Source organism: Manis javanica, chromosome 8 (genome assembly GCF_040802235.1).
Source record: "Manis javanica isolate MJ-LG chromosome 8, MJ_LKY, whole genome shotgun sequence".
NCBI classification, from domain to species: Eukaryota; Metazoa; Chordata; class Mammalia; order Pholidota; family Manidae; genus Manis; species Manis javanica.
Genome location: NC_133163.1, coordinates 10,637,293 through 10,658,539, shown reverse-complemented (window position 1 = coordinate 10,658,539; position 21,247 = coordinate 10,637,293). Strand labels below are relative to the sequence as shown.

The 21,247-nt window shown below is 50.9% G+C and overlaps 1 protein-coding gene across 4 annotated transcripts in view; it reads right to left on the bottom strand.

Annotated features, from left to right (window-relative positions):
• Positions 1-14,025, bottom strand: part of PRIMA1 (proline rich membrane anchor 1) — a 53,280-nt gene extending 39,255 nt beyond the window's left edge. For 3 of the 4 annotated variants that reach the window (XR_005054024.2, XM_036991883.2, XM_036991878.2), the window contains exons 1-3: positions 13,385-13,531; positions 12,586-12,711; positions 5,467-5,602 (exon numbers count right to left, since the gene is read on the bottom strand). Coding sequence is in view for 3 of the 4 variants with exons in the window: in XM_036991883.2 (XP_036847778.1) it covers positions 5,467-5,602; positions 12,586-12,678 (229 nt within the window). In the remaining variant the exon portion in view is untranslated. The other variant, XM_036991879.2, reaches the window with a different exon arrangement.
• Positions 14,026-21,247: the final 7,222 nt, after the last annotated feature.

Below are 21,247 nucleotides of genomic sequence, written 5' to 3'. Positions count from 1 at the left end.
TGCCCATGTGCGGCAGGTATTGTCACTAGCCCCATTTTACAGACGGAGCTGAGGCCCCAAGCAATTAGGAATACCCTGCCCAGATCACTTAGCTAAGGACAAAAGGCTGACCCCAGGTCTGGAGGGCAGGAAGGCCAGGCTGTGAGGCACTAAGCTGGGACACCACTTTTCAAGCAGTTTTTACCAAATACAGCCTGTCTAATTTCCAGTCTCCACAGCAGTCCCTTCTCAGGGAGGTATCATTAGCCGCCCCCTTTATAGATGAGGAAACTGAGGCTCTGAGAAGGAATGACGTGCTCAGGGTCACAGAGCTAGGATTGGAAGGCTGGGTGCTGGGTCTGACCTGACTGCCATTCTCTAGGACCCTGGTTCTGGAAGTGCACACCCCAGTGTGCCCAGGGCCAGCAGTGTGAGCATCACAGAGTGTGTCAGGAATGTAAGCCCTTGGGCTGCACCCCAGACCTACCGAATCTGGAACCCTGGGGATGGGGTCCTGCAACCTCCTTTTTTTTTTTTAAGGTATCATTGATACAGTCTTATGAAGGTTTCACATAAGCAACATTGTGGTTTCAACATTCACCCATATTATCAAGTCTCCTCCCGTACCCCATTGTAATCAGTCAGTCAGTGTGCTAAGATGCTATAGAGTCACTACTTGTCTTCCCTGTGCTCCCCTGCCTTCCCTGTGACTTACCTATACTGAGTGCTAATTACAATGCCCCTCAATCCCCTTCTCCCTCCCTCCCCACCCACCCTCCCCAACCCCTTCCCTTCGGTAACTGCTAGTCCCTTCTTGGAGTTTGTGAGTCAGCTGCTGTTTTCTTCCTTCAGTTTCGGCAACCTATTTCTAAACAAGTTCTCCAGGAGATGCTGCCCACACTTGAGGCTCGCTGGTCTGGCGTCTCCCTGCGGCTGACAGCGTGAAAAGTTTACAAGGCCACCACCTCAGCTTATGGGTGAAGAGTTGAGGGCAGAGTTTGGGAAACAAAAGACAGAAAGTGGAGATGCTGCTCTAGAATCTTCCGCCTCGCTGGAGCCCTGTGGAGCCTTCCTGGTATCGACACACTCTCAGGGCTGCTGGGAGGGGTGTCACAGAGCTGGGCCCCCACCCAGGAATGCAGAGCTGAGCTGCTCCCATGGGCAATGAGCTCCAGGTGGAGTTTGGGGGGCCAGTGGTCTTGAAAATTTCATAGTAAAACAAAACAATCACACCAAAAGCAAACTTTTCAAAATCCAAAAGACTGCAGTGCTTTTGCCAGAGGGTGACTAACAGTCCTGGTTTGCTAGGGTTTCCCAGGATGCAGGACTTCCAGGGCTAAAGCCAGGACAAGCTGGTCACTGTGGGCAGCACGGTGCTGTTTGGATGAAGATGGATGAAGCCTGATCATGGGGAGGATACCTAACAATTCTGACAACCTTTCTGGCAGCTACTTCCATGGGAGACTTTACAGGTGTGCATGAAGATGTGCAGAGCTTTCTCTCTGCCTGATCCCTGGGCTCCTACCTCTGGGCCTTTGCTTCAGCCACTCCCTCTCCTCCACAGCCTGTCTGGCCTCCCTCTGCTCCTGCTGATCCAGGGTCTATCTGGGAATTCTTTCATGCCTCCCCAGGTGACCCCCTCCCTGCACCTTCTGGAATGAAGACACCTCTCCCCAACAGCCTCTTATTCCCCAGGTCTAGCACCCACAGGCTGCTCTTTATCAGAATGATTTTCACCAATGGATATGCGTCCAGTTTTCTAAAGCATTTTTCACTTATGGGAATCCTCAAACCTATTTTATAGAAGAAACTGAGGCCCTCTTAAAGTTATGCAGGGAAGTGGCTGGGCTGGCATGCCGACCCAGGCCCTTGCAGCCTTATACGCTGTGTTCTCAGTCCTTACATTATGGCCCCTGCCAATGAGGATGAGCCCCGTGTGCCTCTGTGTGCCTCCGGTGTGCCCAACACAGGACTGGACACAGAGCAGGCATTCTTCAAACATTCACTGAGTGAATGAGAGGCCCTTGTGAGCAGCAAGGATGCAGAACACATCCACTGAAGAGGTGGACAAAGGCTGACGTGTGCCTGGAGGACCATATCCAGGAAGATGCAGGAAAGGATGCTCGCGAGAACACTTTCTGTGAATGACGGTGCACCTGACCATGAGCTCCGTGAGGGCAGCAGCGGCCCCTCTCCTGCTCACTGACAACATCCTGGCCAACAACATGCACAGCTATTGAATGGCCACAGAGGTTTCAGAGCACTGAAGCCCGTGCCCTCCGGGAGAAGCTAGCTCCTTGGGGGTCACTGAGCAGGCTGACATGGCGGGTACGGCTGTATCTCTGTCTGACATTTCTTGGGCACTATTTGTGTGCAGGGTCTGGGCTAAGCTCAAAGAGGACCAAGAGAATGTATAAAACACATACTCTGCCCTCATCTAATCTGCCTCATATACCCCCAGGACACCATAGCTGTGGGGTGCAGCCATTGTCCTCCTTGCCCAGTGTCCACGTCCTCACCCTAGGGTTATACCCCCACTTGGATTTTCCCTGGGGAAGTCACCACTCCCTTAATCTCTGTCCCTACACCCCCAACTCCAAGGGCAGTCACTTGGCTCAGGCCTGACCAATGAGAATATTCCATCCTGCAGGCCACCAGGATTGGTCCAGAGAGAGACATGTAGTCCGTCCCAAGCTGGTCCAGTGAAAGTCAGCCCCAGGATTTTCGTTGAAGGTTTTGGAAAGAGACGCTCTCTTTGTAGGGAAATTACTGACTGTAAGGTTGATGAAATTCTGGAGCTACAAGAATTAGGCTAGCCTGAGAGAAAAGGCAACCCAGGAGAAAATCAAAAGACAGAAAGACAGAGACAGAAACCCAAAACCATCATCATGTAAGACCTGCCACTGGAAAGTCCTGATATGTGAGTAAAAAAACTAACATCTCTCTCCCTGGTTTTTGTACTGCTTATACCGCTTCAACATGGGCTTCTACGACATATAACTGAGCAAGGCCTGACATAGGACCAAACTACCCTGCTCTCCTCTCCCCCAGAAGCCCCCAGGATTGAAGCTCAACATAAGGCCTCTGTCTCCTTACACCAGGCACTCCTTCCCTGCTTCCCATTCTCTGCGACCTCCAGCCTGGCCTCAGGTCCTAATGGGCGGCCTAGGGCCTGAACTACCTCAAGGGCCCCTGCTTGACTCCAGCCTGGCCATTCACCCCAAATCCACCCTCCACATTGTCAGGAAAGTTGGTCTTTCTGAAGCAGATGATACAGAGTCATGTCAGTTCCTTGATAACACTAATTGGTGGGCTCATTACTACCCACAGAAGTTTCTTAAAGGATGGGGAGCGTGTCCCTGCAGTTGAATGAGCTGATTTCGGATGGCACACAGACCCAGCAGTCAAACACACTGAAACACAGAGCAAGGAGCTTAAGTCCTTTTGATTCTCTCACAAACCTTTAGGTATCTTCAGAGAGAAAAATCTTCTTATGGTTCTATTATGGTTCTGACACCTCTTAAGAGAGAGAAGCAAGTGGTAGACGTATCTTTTTAAACAAAAGATCTTTTTAAACAAAAAGGTTCTTGAACTCAGAACCTTCTGCAGAATGCTGGAACTTTAACCCACTGGTTTGTTTTCCCTGCCTTTATTTTTTATGGTCACCTTCTATGTAAGCAGACGACACTACTTTTTGATTAATAGTGATCTGAGACAAAGTTTTCTTTGGAAATTATATAAACACAAAAGTGAGACTATTAAAATTAAGAAGTAAGCCAAGTAATAGGTATTTGGATATGGTGAATGACGTTTAGCAAATAATTCACGGAATGAAACATGATCTACTCAGCCAGGCATATAAGGCCCTTTACAGTCCACCCCTTGACCATTTCCTTAAACTCACTGAAGGGCTTGTGACTTTTAAGATGAGTCTCACAGTCATACCTCCAGGCCTTTGCCTGTGCTATTCCTTCTGCCAGGATGTCTTTTCTCCACAACCTCCTTATTAACCTAGAACAATCCCATTTATTCTTTAAGACCGAGATCAATGTTACTGTGGCCCAACTCCTCTAGGATCTCCAGTGTACCTGGAGAACAATCTCTGGGCTCTCTCTGGCCACATTTGTGGACTGCTGAGAGCTGGGCCTTCCCTTGGAAGCTGAGACATCAGAGTGGCCTTTTACCTCTGTGTCTGGCCCAGAAGCTCCCTTAGTGCACTATGAATTGAAGGGACTCTAACTGGAAGTTATGGCTCCATTAGATACAAGCACACGTGGAAACAGCACAGGCCTAGAGCCCAAATGGAGGAGGAGGGATTCCAAAGGAAGGGAAGGGAGTGATCTCCATAGGCTGAGGCTGAGCCCCACAGTACAGCCCAGGATTCCTTCAGGAGCAAGTAACAGATGGGCATCCTTGGACAGGAGGGTCCTGCAGAGACCTGGGGCACAGGGCCAGCCTGGTTTGAATGTGAATCATCTCAGAACTTGTTAAAATGCTAATCCCCAAGCCCCACCTCAAAGACAGCCTTGGTGGGTTTGACATGGGCCCCAGAAGCTGCACTTTAAAACAAATGCTCCAGGTGATGTTGAGAGCCACCCTCTGAGAAGCCCTGGCCACAGGTGTCAGTAGGGATGGCGGAAGGTAGGGGCCTAGTAAAGACAATGCAGAAATGCACCTGATCTGCAAAGACCCTCCAGAACATTGCATCCCTGCCTGGGCACCAGAAGGCTGGAAACGCAGCCTACCAGAGAACTGGCATCGTCAAGGTTATTTAAAATATGCCCCAAATAATTCAACGGAGATGTGTTTAATGAGGTAGAGCCACACATGATGGTGGGGCATTCTACAGGCTGAAACTGGAGAGATCAATCCCACATATAGACTCCCTTGGTAGAGACCTAATCAATCAGCAATTGTAAGCAGGGAACCCTTAACCCCTGCAGGTCAGGACTGAGGCCATTACTGGCTTAGAGAAACCCTCCTTTGTTTGAATGACCACAATCAAATTGCTCGTAGATGAAATCAAGGCAAATGAGTGACAGAATTCGGAGCAAATGGCTGAAAGCCGTCTATATAACTTTGCTCCCAAAGCCTCCCTTACGCTTCTATACTAGCTGCCTCCTAAAACATGAATTAAAGTTGAAAAATGAAACCAGGTGCATGGGGGTGGGTACTTAAGACCAGTACCCAGTGGCTGCCCCCTTTTAAAACTCTGGCCTTCGGAACAGTTCAGGCAGAGTCACTCATCAAAAATGGAGATTGACTTTTATTTGATTAACGGATGGAGAAACATCCTCCTCCATCTCGCAGGAACAGTCTGTGGGAAAGGCGCTTTGCAGACTGCAGGGAAAAGTTGGGCCTTGGCTTCCCTCCTGCTCGGCCAGTGGAAAATTCCAGAGGCCAGGCTGCCCTCTGCTACATTCACAGGTTCTTCCAAGGCCGGGAAAACACAGAGGGGAACCGGAAACAGAGCGAGCCTTTACTTACCTGGGGCGGAGAGGAGTCTGGGAGGCGGTGGGGGAGGGGGTGGCGGGGGCAGTGGGGGTGGGGGCCGGCACTGGCAGATGTGTTGACAGCTGTTGGTCACCTTGGAGCAGGACTTCTGGGGCTCGCCGTGCGTCACCTGCAGAAACGGGCACACGTGCCAGAGAGAAGACAATAGGCAACTGGGCACTGAAATGGGCCCCCCACCCCAAATCCCTGCTAAGAGGGAACTTGTGAATCTTTTCCCAGGCCATGACCAGAAGAATACAGAAATCAAGTTGGCTCAAACGGAAACAATGCTGTGGGAGGCTGGCCTGGCTGGTTTGGAAAAGAACGTTTTATTTCCAACTCTACCAGGTACCAGCTATGGGATGGTGGCAATCATCTTTATGTTAGTGAGAGGTAGGCAAGAACTTGAAGGTAAAGTCAAGGATCTCCCCATTGTGTAATTGAGGCCCAGGCCAGAGAGGTGGCTGCCCAAAGTTCTCACACCCAGATGGTGGTGGGATCCTGATTTTACCTGCTCAGAGACCTGAGCCAACCACTTCTCTAGTCTTCCTTGCTACAGTGCAAGGCCAAGCCCACACCTCTCTGACCACAGCTCCTGATGGCCTTCCTGTGTCCACTGTGGACTAAGGTCCCCTCAACTTGAGTGAGGAACCTTCCCCAGACAGGCCTCTGCTCTGGTATTGCAGGTGACCGAGGGGAGCCTGCGTGGTCTTGTGGGAAACACACCTGACGAAACCATCTACATGCCCCCAACAGGCCCTGGCGGCCTGCTCCACACTTCAGATCATGGAGCCACAGTGCCTTTCAGGGGCAGCCCCGATGATGTCTCCAGCCCCACTTTGCCCGGTGCTCTCCCCATTTTCTTTGCCCCCAGTGCCTTTCTTCCCAGCCCTGGACCCTGGCCATGCCCCTCACCTCTGCATATGCTGCTCCAGTGTCCCAGAATGTTCTCCCACACCTTTCTCCTGCTTGCCATTACTCAGCTTGGCTACCACCTCCTCAGAGAAGTGTCTCTGACCTCCCTGACCAGGTCCCATCTCCTTGTCATAGGCACTCCCGGCACCAGGTTCCACTCTCAGGGGCAGAAATCTACTTCCGGGTGATTACCTGCTTCCTACTAGCCTCCATTGGGCTGGAAGCTGGTGGCGGCAGGGGCCAGACCTTTTATTTTTCTCTCTCTCTAATATAACTCAGCACCTAAGGGAAGGTCTGGCATTCAGTGAATGTTTGGTGAATGAATGAATGAACAAATAAATGAATGAGTGAGCATTAAAAACTGGACCAGAATCCACCTTTTGACTCCTGGTTTGGTATTTTGTTTTTGACATCAGCCTCAGTTTCTCACCTGTAAACTAGGAAGAGTAGGTGGCTGACCAGTGGATCCCAGCCCTGACTGTGCATTAGACTCTCCCAGGCAGGTTTAAAATATGCGCACACCTGAGACTTTCCCAAGATCAGTTAAGTCAAAATTTCTGCAGGTGGGGTCGGGCATGGGTATATTCTGTTGAAGTTTCCCAGGTTGAACTTCTGACCTACGGCCAGTGTGAGAACCGCCAGTGTATCAAGTGCCATAAATTCATGAGCTTGTGGTTTGGGCCTGTTCCAGGAAACAAGCTGATGTAAAGGCATGAAGGAAAGAGTTGGTGGTCACCCCCACCTCAGTGATGTGCATAGTAATTTCTCTGGCTGTCATCTTGGGGCAGCAGAAACCTGTCATCTCAGGGGAGTAGCAATGCAGAACCCCAATTTCCTTGCAAGCAGCCCCATGGAGTCTGCCTTTGTGAAAGGCATTTTATACAGCCTTGGAGGCCAAGGCAGACCCTTTTCTGCACATGTCCCAGGCCCTGCAGAGAGAGCCTGTGGGACTCAGATGCTCCCTTCACACCTGGTGGATGTGAATAGGCGGCGTAATGGCCATTAGGCCAGCGGCAGGAGGTGGACTGGTTTATAGCCCTAACTTAATATCTACCAGGCCAAGAAGCTCCTGTTCACCACCTTTCAGTGTGTTTAAAGGACCACTGACTGTGTTCCAAACTCTGGAAGGCAATCTCATCTCCTACTGAGAAGAGCGCGTCCTCAGACAGTAAGCCTTTTCTCAGTTATTTTACGGAGATGATGAACTCCTTGAAAGTCAGCGACAAATCCACTGGCTTCTCCATCAGTGCAACTGTCGGCTGTCCCCATCACTGCCGGACCTGTCTTCCTCTGGATTCCAACCTTCTAAGGCCACAGGGGTTGCTCAAAAGCTCCGTCCTCCCAACAGCTGGCCTCTGCGATGGCTTTTCTACTGGTGTGCGAACTTCAAACAATGCCATTGCCAAAGCAATTACTTTCCCACTCTCCAAGGTGCAATTTATGTGAGAGAGCTCAAGAGGAGCACGTTTGTTTAACCTGGCCCAACACAATGGCCTATTTTTGTGAGAGGATATAAGGGCACAGATATCTAAGGGTGTTTAATGCGATGAAATTGGAGGCAGGGGAATCAGGGCCAGGTTTCGAGGCTGGAGGGGCGGGGAGCAAAGGAGTGCACTACATGTTACAAATCAATGGTTCCTGGTCTCTCGTCTAAGGGCCCCACTGCAATGGGAGTGGGCACAACTGCTTGACCAACTGTCATCACGGAAGCACCCAGGCTGGGTTCCTGTCCTCCTCGAGACTGGGCCCCACTCCAGGCTCCTCGGTGGGGCTTGGTGCTGCGCAAGCCTCCACCACCTGACAGCTGGTTCCTTGGACCCATTATCCACTTGCCACCTTCTTCTCGGGGAAGCCATCCTGAGCCCCAGATCACTACCTGCTCCATGCTGCTTCCTCCCCTTGTAAACCCTTCTCTTTGGGCACGCTTCCCACTGTTTGTGATGTTGGCTCTCCACACTAAGCCATGAGCGTCTTGGGGCAGGCAGGCAGGTGGCTCTGTGCTTTATGAATCCTGACCAAGAGCTGAATCCAACTGTGTGCCAGCCACAGGAAACAGACTCTCATTTGCTGTGGCAATAACCAAGAGAGGTATTAGCCACACTCACTGGGTGGGACAACAGCTTGGTGAGGCTAAGTAATGTTCTCCAGTTTCACAGGCCCTGCATTCAGTTGGTGCTCAATGAAAAACATGCTGGGGGATGGTCTGTGTACACGAGTCTATCCTGTCCCCCAACTCTGTGTCTACCTTGGGGTTCTGTGGATTGGTGATGCTGTATTTAGGCAGGAGAGAGGAAAGCTCGGCCCTAGGAGCTCATCCCAACACTTGGCTTGGTTGGTTTGGGTCTTCTGCAAGGAGAAGAAATTTGCCCCCAAAGTCACCTGCTCTTAGCTGGGCTTGACTAAGAAGTAGCAGAAGCCCAGAGAGATCAATGACTTGCCTAAAGTCCACAGAAAACCTACTATAATTACTTCCTGCAACCACTTCTTATACAAGTTTTGCCATCAGCTGCCTTTCCGCCCCTGCCCTGCAGCATTCTCCAGGGGCCAGAATCCTGCCAATGCTGCCATCATGGAGGCACAGGTGGGCCCTGCAGTCCCCTGGATTTGGTGCCCGCCATGGTGGCCTTGGGGACACGGTGCTCCATGCCTGCCCATTCCCACTCCCTCCTGGCCAATCAATGCAGCTTTCTGGCCTGGTGGATGTTGCCCCTAAATAGTCCTTGAATCCATGTACTTCTCCCCACTCCCACTGTTGCTGTCCTAAACCATGATGTCATCATATCTCCACTGGGCCACAGCTGCCTTTTACCTAGCTTTGCCAGATAAAATACAGGACACCCTGTTAAATCTGAGATAAATAATGAACACTTTCAAAAGTATAAGTATATCCCAAATGCTCTATGGGATATACTTAACACTAAGAATGATTTGCTGTTTATTTGAAATTCACATTTAACTGGACATTCTGTATTTTTATTTGCTAAATCTGGCAACCTTATCTTTGCCAGCCAGCCTCTTTGCCCCCTGCCTTGACACCCTCTCCAAATCTATCCTTTCTGCTGGAGCTGGACTGAGATTTCTAAAATGCCAATCTGAGATTATGGTACCTCCTGCTTAAAGCTTTCACAGGCCTCAGAATCAAGTCCATAGTGTAAGACACGATGTCTGTGGCTTACCATGGTGGCCTTCCCTGGGGGTTCTTCCAGGGGCCCCATTCTCTTCTCTGGACTTAGGGCTGTTCCCTCGGCCTGGACCCTTCTCTCATGTTTTGCACCTTGACTCCTGACTTTTCTCGTTCACATCTCCGCTGAAGTGCTACACCATCAAGGCTTCTCTGACTCTCCCACCAGGTCCCATCTCCAAACGATTTGCTCCTGCCGAGTTTTCTTGCCTATAATTACTTAATTAACTCGCCAGCACCAGATTGTCAATGCCATGAGGGCAGGGACCACCAGGTCCCTTGCACTTAACACAGGGCCCAGCAAACAGTAGGTGCCCAATAAGTGCTGCTGAATAAGCAAGTAAACTGTAGTGACTAACCATCAGCATCGCTTGGGTCTGGGTGGCTTCTTGTCAGCACACAGAGACGCGCTGGCCTGGATCTGAGCCTGTCTCCCTGACTGCTTTAGGAGGCCACCCACAAAGATGATGGCTTCTGGAATCTTTTATGGAGACAGGCCAGTACCACGGGAACTTGATGAGACACACTCCTGTCACACCTAATAAATTTGCCAGCCTGTCATCCTCTCCACTTGCAAAAAAAAGGAATCCTCTGGAAGTGAACTTAGAAGAGCCCTAAATCACAGAAGCTGAAAAACTCAATTCCAGACACATTAAAGAAAAAAAGGGAGAGGCTAAGGGATGCCCCTACCTGCCTGGTGGCAATTTAAATGTCACCTGACTTTCATGATTAAGTTTCTTATCATATAGGCAGCACCCAGGGGCCTTGGGCTGATTTCGGGGTAGGAACCTGGTACTTTGTGGGGACCACAGGTCTCTTGCCCCTGGAATTATAGGACTTTGTTATGTTGGTCTCTCCCTTCCAAATGTTTATAACTTTGGGGGCTTCTTCTGGCAAAATGCTTATGAAAATACAGAAAGCTTTCAGTTCTTTTGCTATATTCAAGAAACTCCTATGACATGACAGATTCAAGTCTCCCCACTTCGAGGGAAATACATGGCTTCACGGACTTCATTTTTCCTTTTCTCCCCTGTTCCTCTGGATTTAGCAACTTTGCTTAAAAACCATATCCATCCACGCCAAAGCCCCCCTTCCTCTGGCTTCCTAGTCCCTATCATTTGCAGATGAATTTTTCCAGAGCCTCCAGCCAAGATTTTGCCCATTCTACTTGTCTGGAGGATTCCTTTTCTAATTGATTTTCACAAAAATTGATTTGTATTGAGTAACTGCATCTGAAACACACACATGGTTGTGTAAGTACTGCCTGGGCTGAAGGACACGGATAAAAAACTGAGCTGCTTCACAAAATTCTTTCTTTTGGTGGTGGTGGCGGGGAGGAAGTGGCTCTGCTGTTTCAGACCTGCTAGTTCAGATGACCGAATTCTACGCTTGGAGACTGACATCATCATGTTGCTCTCCACACTAGCTGAGTCTGCTGGAAAACTGTAAACAAACAGTTATAAAAATGAAGTGTGCGTAACATCTGGAGGTTCAACTGAAAGTTGTACGAGGGAAGCTCGGCCCGAACAGCCCAAGTGTTTAGAAGTGACAAAATCCTGCATCCTGAGGAGGCACAGCTGAGTTTATTAACTGCTGTTTCACACATTAAACAAAGCTGTCAATTCCGAAAGGAAAACAACTGTGAATGAGACTGAGGCAAGCCAGAGAAGAGAACAGAAGACAGGCCTTGGTGGGGGGGGGTGGGAGGTGTATCCCGGCCCACCCACTCACTCACTCATGCAGCACGCTCCTTCCAGCATTCAAGCCCCTGTTCTTTCTCAGGGGTCACAGGCCACCATTCAAACAGGACTGACTGAGCTGGTTCCCAGCAGGCCCCTCTGCTTGGGACAGCACAGGGACCATAGCAGACTGGCAAATGGCTGCACACTAAGCCTTCTTCTTTGGACTGTCACCCCCTACTCAGGATAACCATCTGAATAATCCCCAACCCCCAAGATGCCACCAGGAGAACATGAAGCTGCAAATACCCCAGAAAGGGGTATTTCAATGCCCAAAATGGTAAAAATGTCCTCCAGTGCCTGCTGAATCACTAACAATTCAAAAATGTTGAACAGACTATATAATGATGACTGAGTACCCGGCCAGCCAGATGGAGGTGCAGCATTACTATTACTAATATCAAGGATGGCAGCAAGAGCTACCATTTAGTGTCTATTACGGTCTGTGCTAAGTAATCTTTACTTGCTTGGGCTCATCAAGCACTTAGAAGAGCACAGTGACGGAGAAGAGACCAAGGCCCAGAGAGGTTAAGTGCATTGTCTAAAGACCCCCAGCTGGTGAGCAGCAGAGCTGGGGCTCAAAGCTCAAGGCTAACACCAAAGTCCACCTCTTCACCACTGCACTGTGCTATTGACTGGGTCCATTCTGGGAGGCACTGGGGACCATCCCACTGAACCCTCTCCCCGACTCTAACAGTAATGAGTCCAGCTAGTGGCCAACTGGCCTCTGCCCTGGGACCCAGGGTGAGGACCCCATTCTCCAGCAATCCTTACAGATGGCAGTTTCTTCTTACACTCCCCACAAGTGGCCACACGCAATCTGTCCATGTCCCCAACTCCGCGACCTATGAGGAACACAGCCTTCCTATGTTGAAGTCCAGCTAAAGAAGGCTAAATTGAAGTTTACTAGTGATTTTCATGGGAAATAAAGGATGTATATTCCTGAGACTGTATTTCTTTCCAAGTTTGTAAAAGCTCTATGGCTTCTTTTCCCACGTTTCTGAAATAGAATGTCATCAAGAAGGCGTTTCCAAGACCTTTCTGTTCAAAGACCCTGTCCTGCAGGCCCTAGCAGGCAGGCCCTGCCCTGAAGCCTCCCTCAGGAATTTCTAGGGCAGGAGGCTGTGGGGCCCCCAGCATCTTTGCTTCTCTTCAGCTCTCCCCAAGACAAACCAGAGGGGCAGCTGCAGGAAGCCGGGGTCAGGATTTGAAGCGACCCCCTGCCCAGCGGGCCCTGTCCCGAAGGACCTCCAGCGTGCTGCCGGCGCCTCGGCTCACCTGCACGAAGCCCCAGAACGGGTGGAACGCGCAGTGCAGCAACAGTGAGGGCCAGCAGCAGCCACGACGCAGCACCAGGTCCCGGAGGAGCATCTCGGCCCGAGGCACCCTCGCTCTCCCGGAGAACTGTCAAGAGAGCAAAGCTCCTGTCAGGCGGGCGCAGCGCGGGCACCATCGCCGCCGCGCACCCCCACACGTAGCAGTCCGGGTTGGGCGGGCACGCCCCGCACCCCGAGGCACCCTGGTAAACCAAGCCTGTCCCTGTACTCCGCGTGCACACTTGCTGACCCTTCTTGCACACTCAAAGGAGACAGCTTCCCAGAACCCACACTCTATCCCGGCGCACACCCCCAGAACTCTGAGTGTTTACCTTGGCCCCGTGCAGAACCCAGAATCCTGAGTGCACACCTTGACCCGAAGCACACCTCCAGGAACAGCCAAGTACACTTATAGAGCCCCATGCACCTCCCCAGAAACAGCCATGCACAACTCACTCCCACCGTGAGCACACTTCAAACCCGGCGGGCACCACTCACCCTGCGTGCACACCCACACCAACAGCCGTGCGCACCCACCGACTCCTGCCTGCACACTTGCTGACCCTGCATGCAGAGCACCACGGAATCACAGGCTGCGTGCACCCTCTGTGCCCCGCCGGCCGTCACTGCGCACACTGCAACACATGCACCTCCGTGCGCACCTCGCGCGCTCTCCCCAGCTCCGGCCTCCCGCCCGGGGCATGAGCTTCCCCTGGCCTCCATCTCCGCCCGCACCCCTCCAGCGTCTCCCGGAACCTTGCCTGGCGGCGGCCCCAGCCAATCCTCCTCGACTCGGGTATAGGAACGTCCGTGTTACCCCCGCGGCCGACTGTTTCCGAGGCACCGGACGGCCCCCATTTAAAGCCAGCCGCGTCCCCAGTCCCCCGCCCTCTAGGCGGGGCCTCGGTCCTCACCCTGGCTACTGAGCGGGCCCCTGGGGGCTTCACATGCCGGGGAGGAGCGCCAGGCACCGGAGCAAAAGTTTGCGTGCTGCTTGGGCCTCCCGGGCCCTGAGCCGGGGGCCCGGGCGCGGTGCGCTCGCACGGGGCGCAGGGCGCGGTGGCTCCGGGCTGCTCCGGCCGCGCGCGGGGCGGGAGGGGCAGCCCGTCGCTCCCGGGGCCTGGGCGGGCTGCCGGGGCGGAGGCGGAGGGCGGGGAAAGTCGCCTCCGAGGAGCCTGGAGCCAGCGGCGCGAGCCCTCCCCGGATCCCCGCCCTTCCCGGTGGCGCCGCGCGGCTGCCCGGGGCGCGGGGTTGCCCGAGCTCTTCTCGCCCGTCACGCCGGCCCGCGAGAGGAAGTGGCCGGGAGCGGCCGCTCGGGCAGCCGGGCCACGGGCGGAGGCGAAATAAATAATGCACGAAAAAGGAAAACAGACGTGAGCCTCGCCAGAGCCTCGCCCGCCTCCCGCCCGGGCTGCGCTCCCGCCCGCGCTCCCCGCTGCCGCCGCCAGAGCCGCTGCAGTGATTCCTCGTCTCCATCTAGCGAGGCTATTGTGTATTGGGCGCTTAATAATTTATTTATTCACCCGCGAGGAAAAGGACTCCCAGCTCCAGGGGTCTTGCTGGGCCTCCCTCCAGGATCCTCCGACGCGGCGGGAGGGCTTAAGGACTGACTTTTGGAGGCCCCCTTGTGCGCCCCGTCCTTGCGGACTCACTCCCCTCCCCCGCCCCATTCGGAGCGGGAGGAGGCCCGGGGCTCACAGGTAGGTGCAGGGCCCCCAGCCGGGCTAAGTGCTGGGTTCTCCCTCTAGCAGCCCCGCGCGGGGACCTCTCCAGCCGTAGGGCTGCATAGGGGGAGCTGCCTGCGGCTCTAGGAGGGCCTCTCCACCACTGCTTTTCTGCAACCATCTCAAACTCCTGTTGGGGGCAAGGTTTTCAACAAATCGGTTGCCAAGTAGCCCTTCACGTTTCTTTTAAAAAAAACGCCGCCCCTGGCCGCATACCTCACAACAAAGTGCTCCGCAGACACTCTGCGCATCCCGCAGAAGCGTTTGGCAAGCTCTGGACAGATGGAGTGGCCTTCCAGAAGGTCCCCCAAGGTGTGGACAATCCTATTTTTAGATTGGGCTAGGGTACCAGGGACTTGGGACAGAGCTCGGTAAATCGGACATCACAGTGTACTCACTGAAGAAATATTTACTTAGTTCCTCTCCCCAGTCTCTATGGACACCATAAGTTACATCATATAAACACACACTCTATAAACTGCTCTGCAAACTATCTTGCAGACCAACTTCCTGGTGACCTCTTTCATGCAGAGGGCTGACCCAAGGCTCTTCTCCATAAACTCTGTAGAGCCACATCTGAACCAGCAAGATGCTGGGGACAAATGTGAATGAGGCCCTGTCCCTTCCCACAAGAATTTGAGGTCTAGTCTGGGAGACCCATAATAAAATCAGTCATTGCACTGTCCACTGGCATTCTACTGTAACTGTGCTGTGAGGAGGGCCTGCTCCGTAAGACAGAGACAGAATAATGAAGATTGGAGGGGGCTGGCAGTAAAGATTTCCGGATTAAGGTGACCTGCTGGGAGCTGGGGAGTGTTTCAAGCACTGGGAATCCTTGGGCAAAGATGAGACAGTTTTCATTTGTTCCATCATTCATTCATTCCATACCTAGTGTCCAAGAGCACTTACTAAGGATCAAACAGAACAGTTAATGCTGGGTATACAACAGTGGACAAATTAGATATTGCCACTGCCCTTAAGGCTCCCCCCTCAAGGGAAGAGAGATGGGAAGAAAATACTAGATGACTTTCTTTCACCAGTGGTTTGAAGCAGAATGAGGAATAAAATTGAGCCATTACCAGTCAGCTGAGATCAAAATAACATCGAGTGTTTTAATGCCACCAATCCCAATTAGGGTGTTTTCTTGAGTACATAAATTCAGTCTTTACATATGACAACAGCCTCTGATGTTTATACATGGAGCTCTTTCCCACCTGCAAATCTTTATATCACATTTTAATTCTGTTTTCACAACTCGGAGGTAAACCTAATTGTTGCATTTGACAAATTCAGAGACGTGACTTTCCCAAGACTGCACACATGCTCACCTGGGATTCAGAAGTACTGACCCCAATGGCTGGTTCAATTCTTTGGGAGAGCCTGGGCAGATTTTGCATGTTGGAAGGTCCACGTTATACAGTCTGGTTTTTGGTATTCCTATTCTAGACCCAATCTACGCACCTCCTGAATGTCGCCTGGCCCCACAATCCCCTGACCCTCCTGATGTGGAATATCACAGCCTGTCTTATGGCGAGCACCAGACTCCGTCACGGGCCCCTCCTGACCTAGAGAAGCTCTGGCTCCTCTTACCCATTCCACACTCAGATGGCAGCCCACACCATGGCGGGGTAGGCCTATAGGGGCCAGGTAACTACTCAGAAATGCAGGGGAGTTAAATCTTGAAATTTTATTATTAAAGGGGAAAATTTTGACCAGTGAAGGGCAAGAGATGGGACAGACACAGCATGTGGATTGTAGCAGTCCCATGCGGCCTGCCAGGAGGCATCCAGTAGACATGACTGAGCAACTGGCAATGTCTTCTGAAGATGTGGCCAGCTCAACAGTGCTTGACCTTGTATTTGCTTCCCTCCCTCCCTGCTTTACTTCTCTTTTCCCCTTATTTTTTGCCCTAGGATTGTATCCCTCAATACAGCAAGCAAGCATTGCCTCGGGAACTAGGGCCAGTTGGTAGCACAAGTGGTCTTAGGAAGCACATCTTCAGGATTTCCTATCTATCTGGAAGCAATAGGGGCCTCATTACTGATGGTAAGCAGGGTCATACCTGGCATATAATGACATTACAATTTCTAAAGCATCACCTGTGACTAATTGGAATGAGATGCAGGTAGAAAGCAAGGCTTTAGGAAGCCAAGCGGCTGCTGCACTTGATCAGTGTGGGGAAACGATAATCTTGAGTATCATCGGGCCAGATGACTTCTAACAGTCCTGCAGATTTTGCAAAAAGAATGACAGGCTTAGGGAAGCTATTTGCCAACTTCAGGCATGCTGTGTGAGAGCTTTAAGGATGCTCCCTTCCCTTGACACCCACAAGACAGACTGCTGAAAATTAGGCTCAGGATCTGATTGTAAGGATGGCAGAGCTGAAAGGAAGATAAATGTGCAGCCACACAGGTGTCCTATGTCCAATTCAGGGCTCTGATAGGGAGACAGTTGGAGCTTGTGATCTGGAGAGGAGACACTGGAGTGGACAAGCCTGAGAATCTCGGACCTCCAAATCTCCCTAAATCCTCTGTCTGATAGAAATACTTCTTTTTCCCTTTGTCAGAATAGAACAGCTCCTCTTGGCCTGGAGATGAAACAATGACCTTATTGCAATGGGTGCCTTGCAAGATGGTCCCTGTTCTAATGACAATAACTTACTAAAGAAAGTGAAATACCAGAACCTCCTTGGCACAACATTAAGAAAAGGGACAGAGGCTCAGAGAGGCGCAAATATTAGAATCATCTATGTGTCCCAGGATGGCCCTGAAAATAGTTTCATTACTGAGCCAGGAAGAAAAGCCCTGGTGGGTGTGGGAGAAGTACGAGTGTCTTTGTGGAGGTCAGTGGTGGCCATTTTCTGAAGGCTGGGCGCAATGATGGCAGATGCTGGGGATGTCGACTTCCTGGATCAATAGGAGTTAAGGTAATGGCTGAGGCCGGCTGGCTACTAGGTCACGCAGGACAAAGGGGACATAATTACCATATGGACACAAGGCTGGCTGGGTTTCTTGAAGACAGACCATGCAATGTCACTGAGTCATAAGATCAGTCATGAACAACAGCAATCTAACATGTAACAGAAGTGGTACATTTCTATTCTATAGGACCAGGCTCTACCAGGTCCAGAAGGAACAGGTAAATGACCTAGATAGGTGGCCCAAATTCTCATTTCACCCCCTCTGTGGAAGTTCTTCCTCAATGTATATCTATAGCTCAAAGGGGAAATCCTTACACAGTCTGATGCAGGAAGAGAGGACCAGAGCCTCATTTACATACACATCACACAATGTATCTGTTAGCAACAGGGCTATTTGGGAATAGACACTGTTGCATTATATACCCATTCAAGGGTGGAAGGACAGGTGGCCTGAGGTACAGACATACATGGACTCCTGTGCAGTGGTAAATGGCTGGGTTAATTATTCATGGACAGAATAAGACTGAAAATTCGGGGGCATGGAGGTCAGGTAAACAGTAAATGGATGAATTCATAGGAGTGGGCACAAAGGGTATGGATCTTTCTGTTCCATATTCATACTCACCAGAGAGCCTCCATTGCCAAGGAGGAGCTCAGCAATTAGTTGACAGGTTGACATACCCTGTGGAGGTCAACCAGCCTCTCTTTCTGGCCATCCTAGTGCCTTGTGGAATGATGGCTGGGTCTGCTGAGGACTCAGCTCTGGCACCAGCTTGGAGACAACAACTTGTGGGTTGGGGCATTGCTCTCCTGATGGTAGTATGGATTGATTGATATGTCTCCAATAGCTAGAACACACATGTCTGGGAACTAGGGAGTGAAGTAGGATTGGTCTCTCTGAACCCAACTGCCAGTGAGATTCCTGCAGACTGTTTCTTGTTCCTGCATCCTCAGACTCCAGAGGGTTAGAGGTCCTGGCTTCTAGAGGGGAAGCACAACAAGGCTCTACTAAACTGGAAGCCGCAACTACTACCTGGCACCTTGGGCTCCTCACACCAGTGGACCAGAGTCAGAAAGAAGTGTTGCTATGCTGGTAGGATAGTCTTGGACTGCCCTGAGCATCTAGGCTTGCTGGTACACAGTGGGTGCAAGGCAGAGCGTGTCTGGTGCTATGGACTGAATTGTGTCCCCCCAAGTTCATATGATGAAGCCCTAATCCCCACTATGATTGCATTTGGAGAAAGGGCTTTTAGGAAGTAAAGTTAAATTAGGTCATAAAAGTGGGGTCCTAATGCAATAGGATTGGTGTCTTTATAAGAAGAGGAAGAGAGATCAGAGTTGGTTCTCTCTTTCTCTCTCTCTTTGTCCCTCTGCATGCTCAGAGGAAAGGCCATGTGAAGACAAGGTGGCCATCTGCAAGCCCACAAGAGAGTTCTCACTAGAAGCCATCCCTGCTGGACCTTTATCTGGGACTCCTAGCCTCCCGAAGAGTGAGAAAATTAATTTCTGTTGTTTAAGCCCTTATCCAAGGTGGGTGGTACTTTTTTATGGCAGCCCAAGATGATACTCTGGGACTCACTGAAGAGATACCATGAATGGGCAGTTGCAACATCCACAGGCCCTCCAGGGTGGTAACCCAGAGCAGCTGAAGAGCTGGCCATAGAAATCTAGACTGGCAAGTGTGGGAAGGGGAAAGATGATGAACGTCAGTGATGGCCCTAGGGCAGCTGCTGCAGTGGGACTACAGCTGGCTCACTAAGCCTTTGTGCCTTTTTAAGAAGTCACAATTAACTACTTCAAAAATTGGGCTTGTCCTTCACTCTCAAAGTGATGGCATTTTGTTGTCAAGTTAGATCCAAATATCGTAGGAGGATGGGAGCAACTCTGAGTAGTGCAAGGGGTGGACCGTATTGGACCCCATGTGCACGTCCTTGGATTTGCTCAGCTATACTGACCTCCTCATGCTGCTCAGTGAAGAGGGCAGCCATCGTCACTACTGTCCCATTTCCTAACACCACGGGCCACCTCAGCCTCCCCTAGGTGGAGCTGAGCTTCAGTGCAGCCTCCATCATGCCTGCCTTGGGAGGAGGCCCAGCAGCAGTGGGGACGAAGCCCAAGCTGACCAGACTCACGGAGCCACCAATACTCAGAGGAAGGGATCTGACGCCCCCAGCAGCTGTCTGTAGGGGCTGAGGAACATGACCTGCAAACTTCAGGGAGTTAACTCCTTATGGTATGAACTAGGGTCAATGAGAGACAAGTATCTGGAAAGATCTGGTAGATAAGCCTTTTCCCTTTGTCCGTCCCTGGTTCTGTGTGGCCTATTCGAATCTGTCTTGTGTGACTGAGCAATTGTCTGAGTTCCCGGGCAAAGCTGAGGCCAGCTCAGTGAACCCACATATTTAATTCATGTCCCTTCCTTGGCTGTCTCCCTGCTTATTTTCCCTTACTCTTCCTGACCTACGATTGCACCCTTCAAAATGTGTTATGGCATATGCTTTGCTTCAGGCCTCTTTTTCTAGGCTACCTAGGCTTAGACAAGTTTCATGGGGTCCAAAAGGTGTGGCCTGTGTATAAAGTGTATAAAACACCATGGCAACCAGGATATTTTATATCTGAAGCATCTGCAGAACTGCAGTGAATTGATAGGGGTGGCTCCTTAAGCAACCAGATGATTTGCCTCAGTCCTTCACTTTTTAATGAATACTGACAAGTTCTAGGTGGGTAGAGTCTTGTGCTCCTCAAGAACAGCAGCTCTTGAGTCAGACTGTTTGATTCTCACTAGCTGTATAATCTTTGGATAATTTCCTAACTTCCAAAGCCAGATTCCTTTCCTTAGTTTATCAGGAATTCTAATAAGTATTTAGATATAATTAGATTGCAGAGTTCTTAGAAGGATTAACTGAAATAACTCATATAAATAGTTGGCCTGGTATATAGTAACTGCTTAAAAAAAGGCCATTTCTAATTATATTGAAAGCTAGAGGGCTGAATACACTGTCCCTTGAGAGAATGCTAATTGGCATAAGGGATCTTTGTGAGTAAAGTCAGAGAAAACAAAGGAAACGCGCTATGATCAGTAAAGAAGCACTCATTATTGAACCATGAAATTATGCAGGCTAATTATGTTTTGAAATGCTGCAAGTAAGCATACAGTTATTGAAAAACACACTGGGATTGTCCAAATTGTTTGTTACCTCAGCTTGAATTAAATATGTAATTGTCAGTGTCACGTCCCATGGGCCAGCTGTGACACTGTTCAGAGAGGATGTCTCTGAGGGACCGGGCATGGGGAGAGGGGAAACCCAAGTCTCTTCTAGGGTTTATCCAAGACGTCGCTTGTCCTTCTAGTAACCTAAGAGCTGAGCGGGAATCATCATGGAGGCCTGGGTGGGCAGACTTGCCTTGTCCCAAACTGAGTTAGTCAGCTCTTTCCCCAAGAGCATTTTGGTCCAGATCCTTTGAAGCTAGATGTTTGGACAAGGAGGAGAATCAAGAAGAAGCCCAGATTGTAAGCTTTACTTCAAAACCTCCCTTGTCATCTTTTCTTCAATCCTAAGAAAAGGACCAACATTGTGGAAAACATGCCCAGGACCCCATACTCAGTAGCACAGCCTGGCCCAGTGCCATTTCTCGGTGTCAGTGGAGAGTCTAATCAGATGTGATCCGAGACAACACTTGCCTGGAGCAGTTTGAAGGGCCACCCCTTTGGCCCGGCCGGTCAAGTCTAAAGGCCAACCCAGTGGGAGAGTCATCTGCATCTCTTCAACTCAGCTGGGCAGGAGGCAGCAGGATGGAGACAGGTCCCGTCCTGCAGCATCTCACATTCTGATCAAGGAAGAAGCACACAGGACTCTCAAACTGCAAATAGGGTCGTTTCTGCTTAAAACTCCCCAGAAGACTCCCTAACGCAGCCCTCCAACGCCCTGCCCCCTGCCCCCTGCCTCTCTGCCCTGCCACCTCCAGGCACTGGCTTTTGT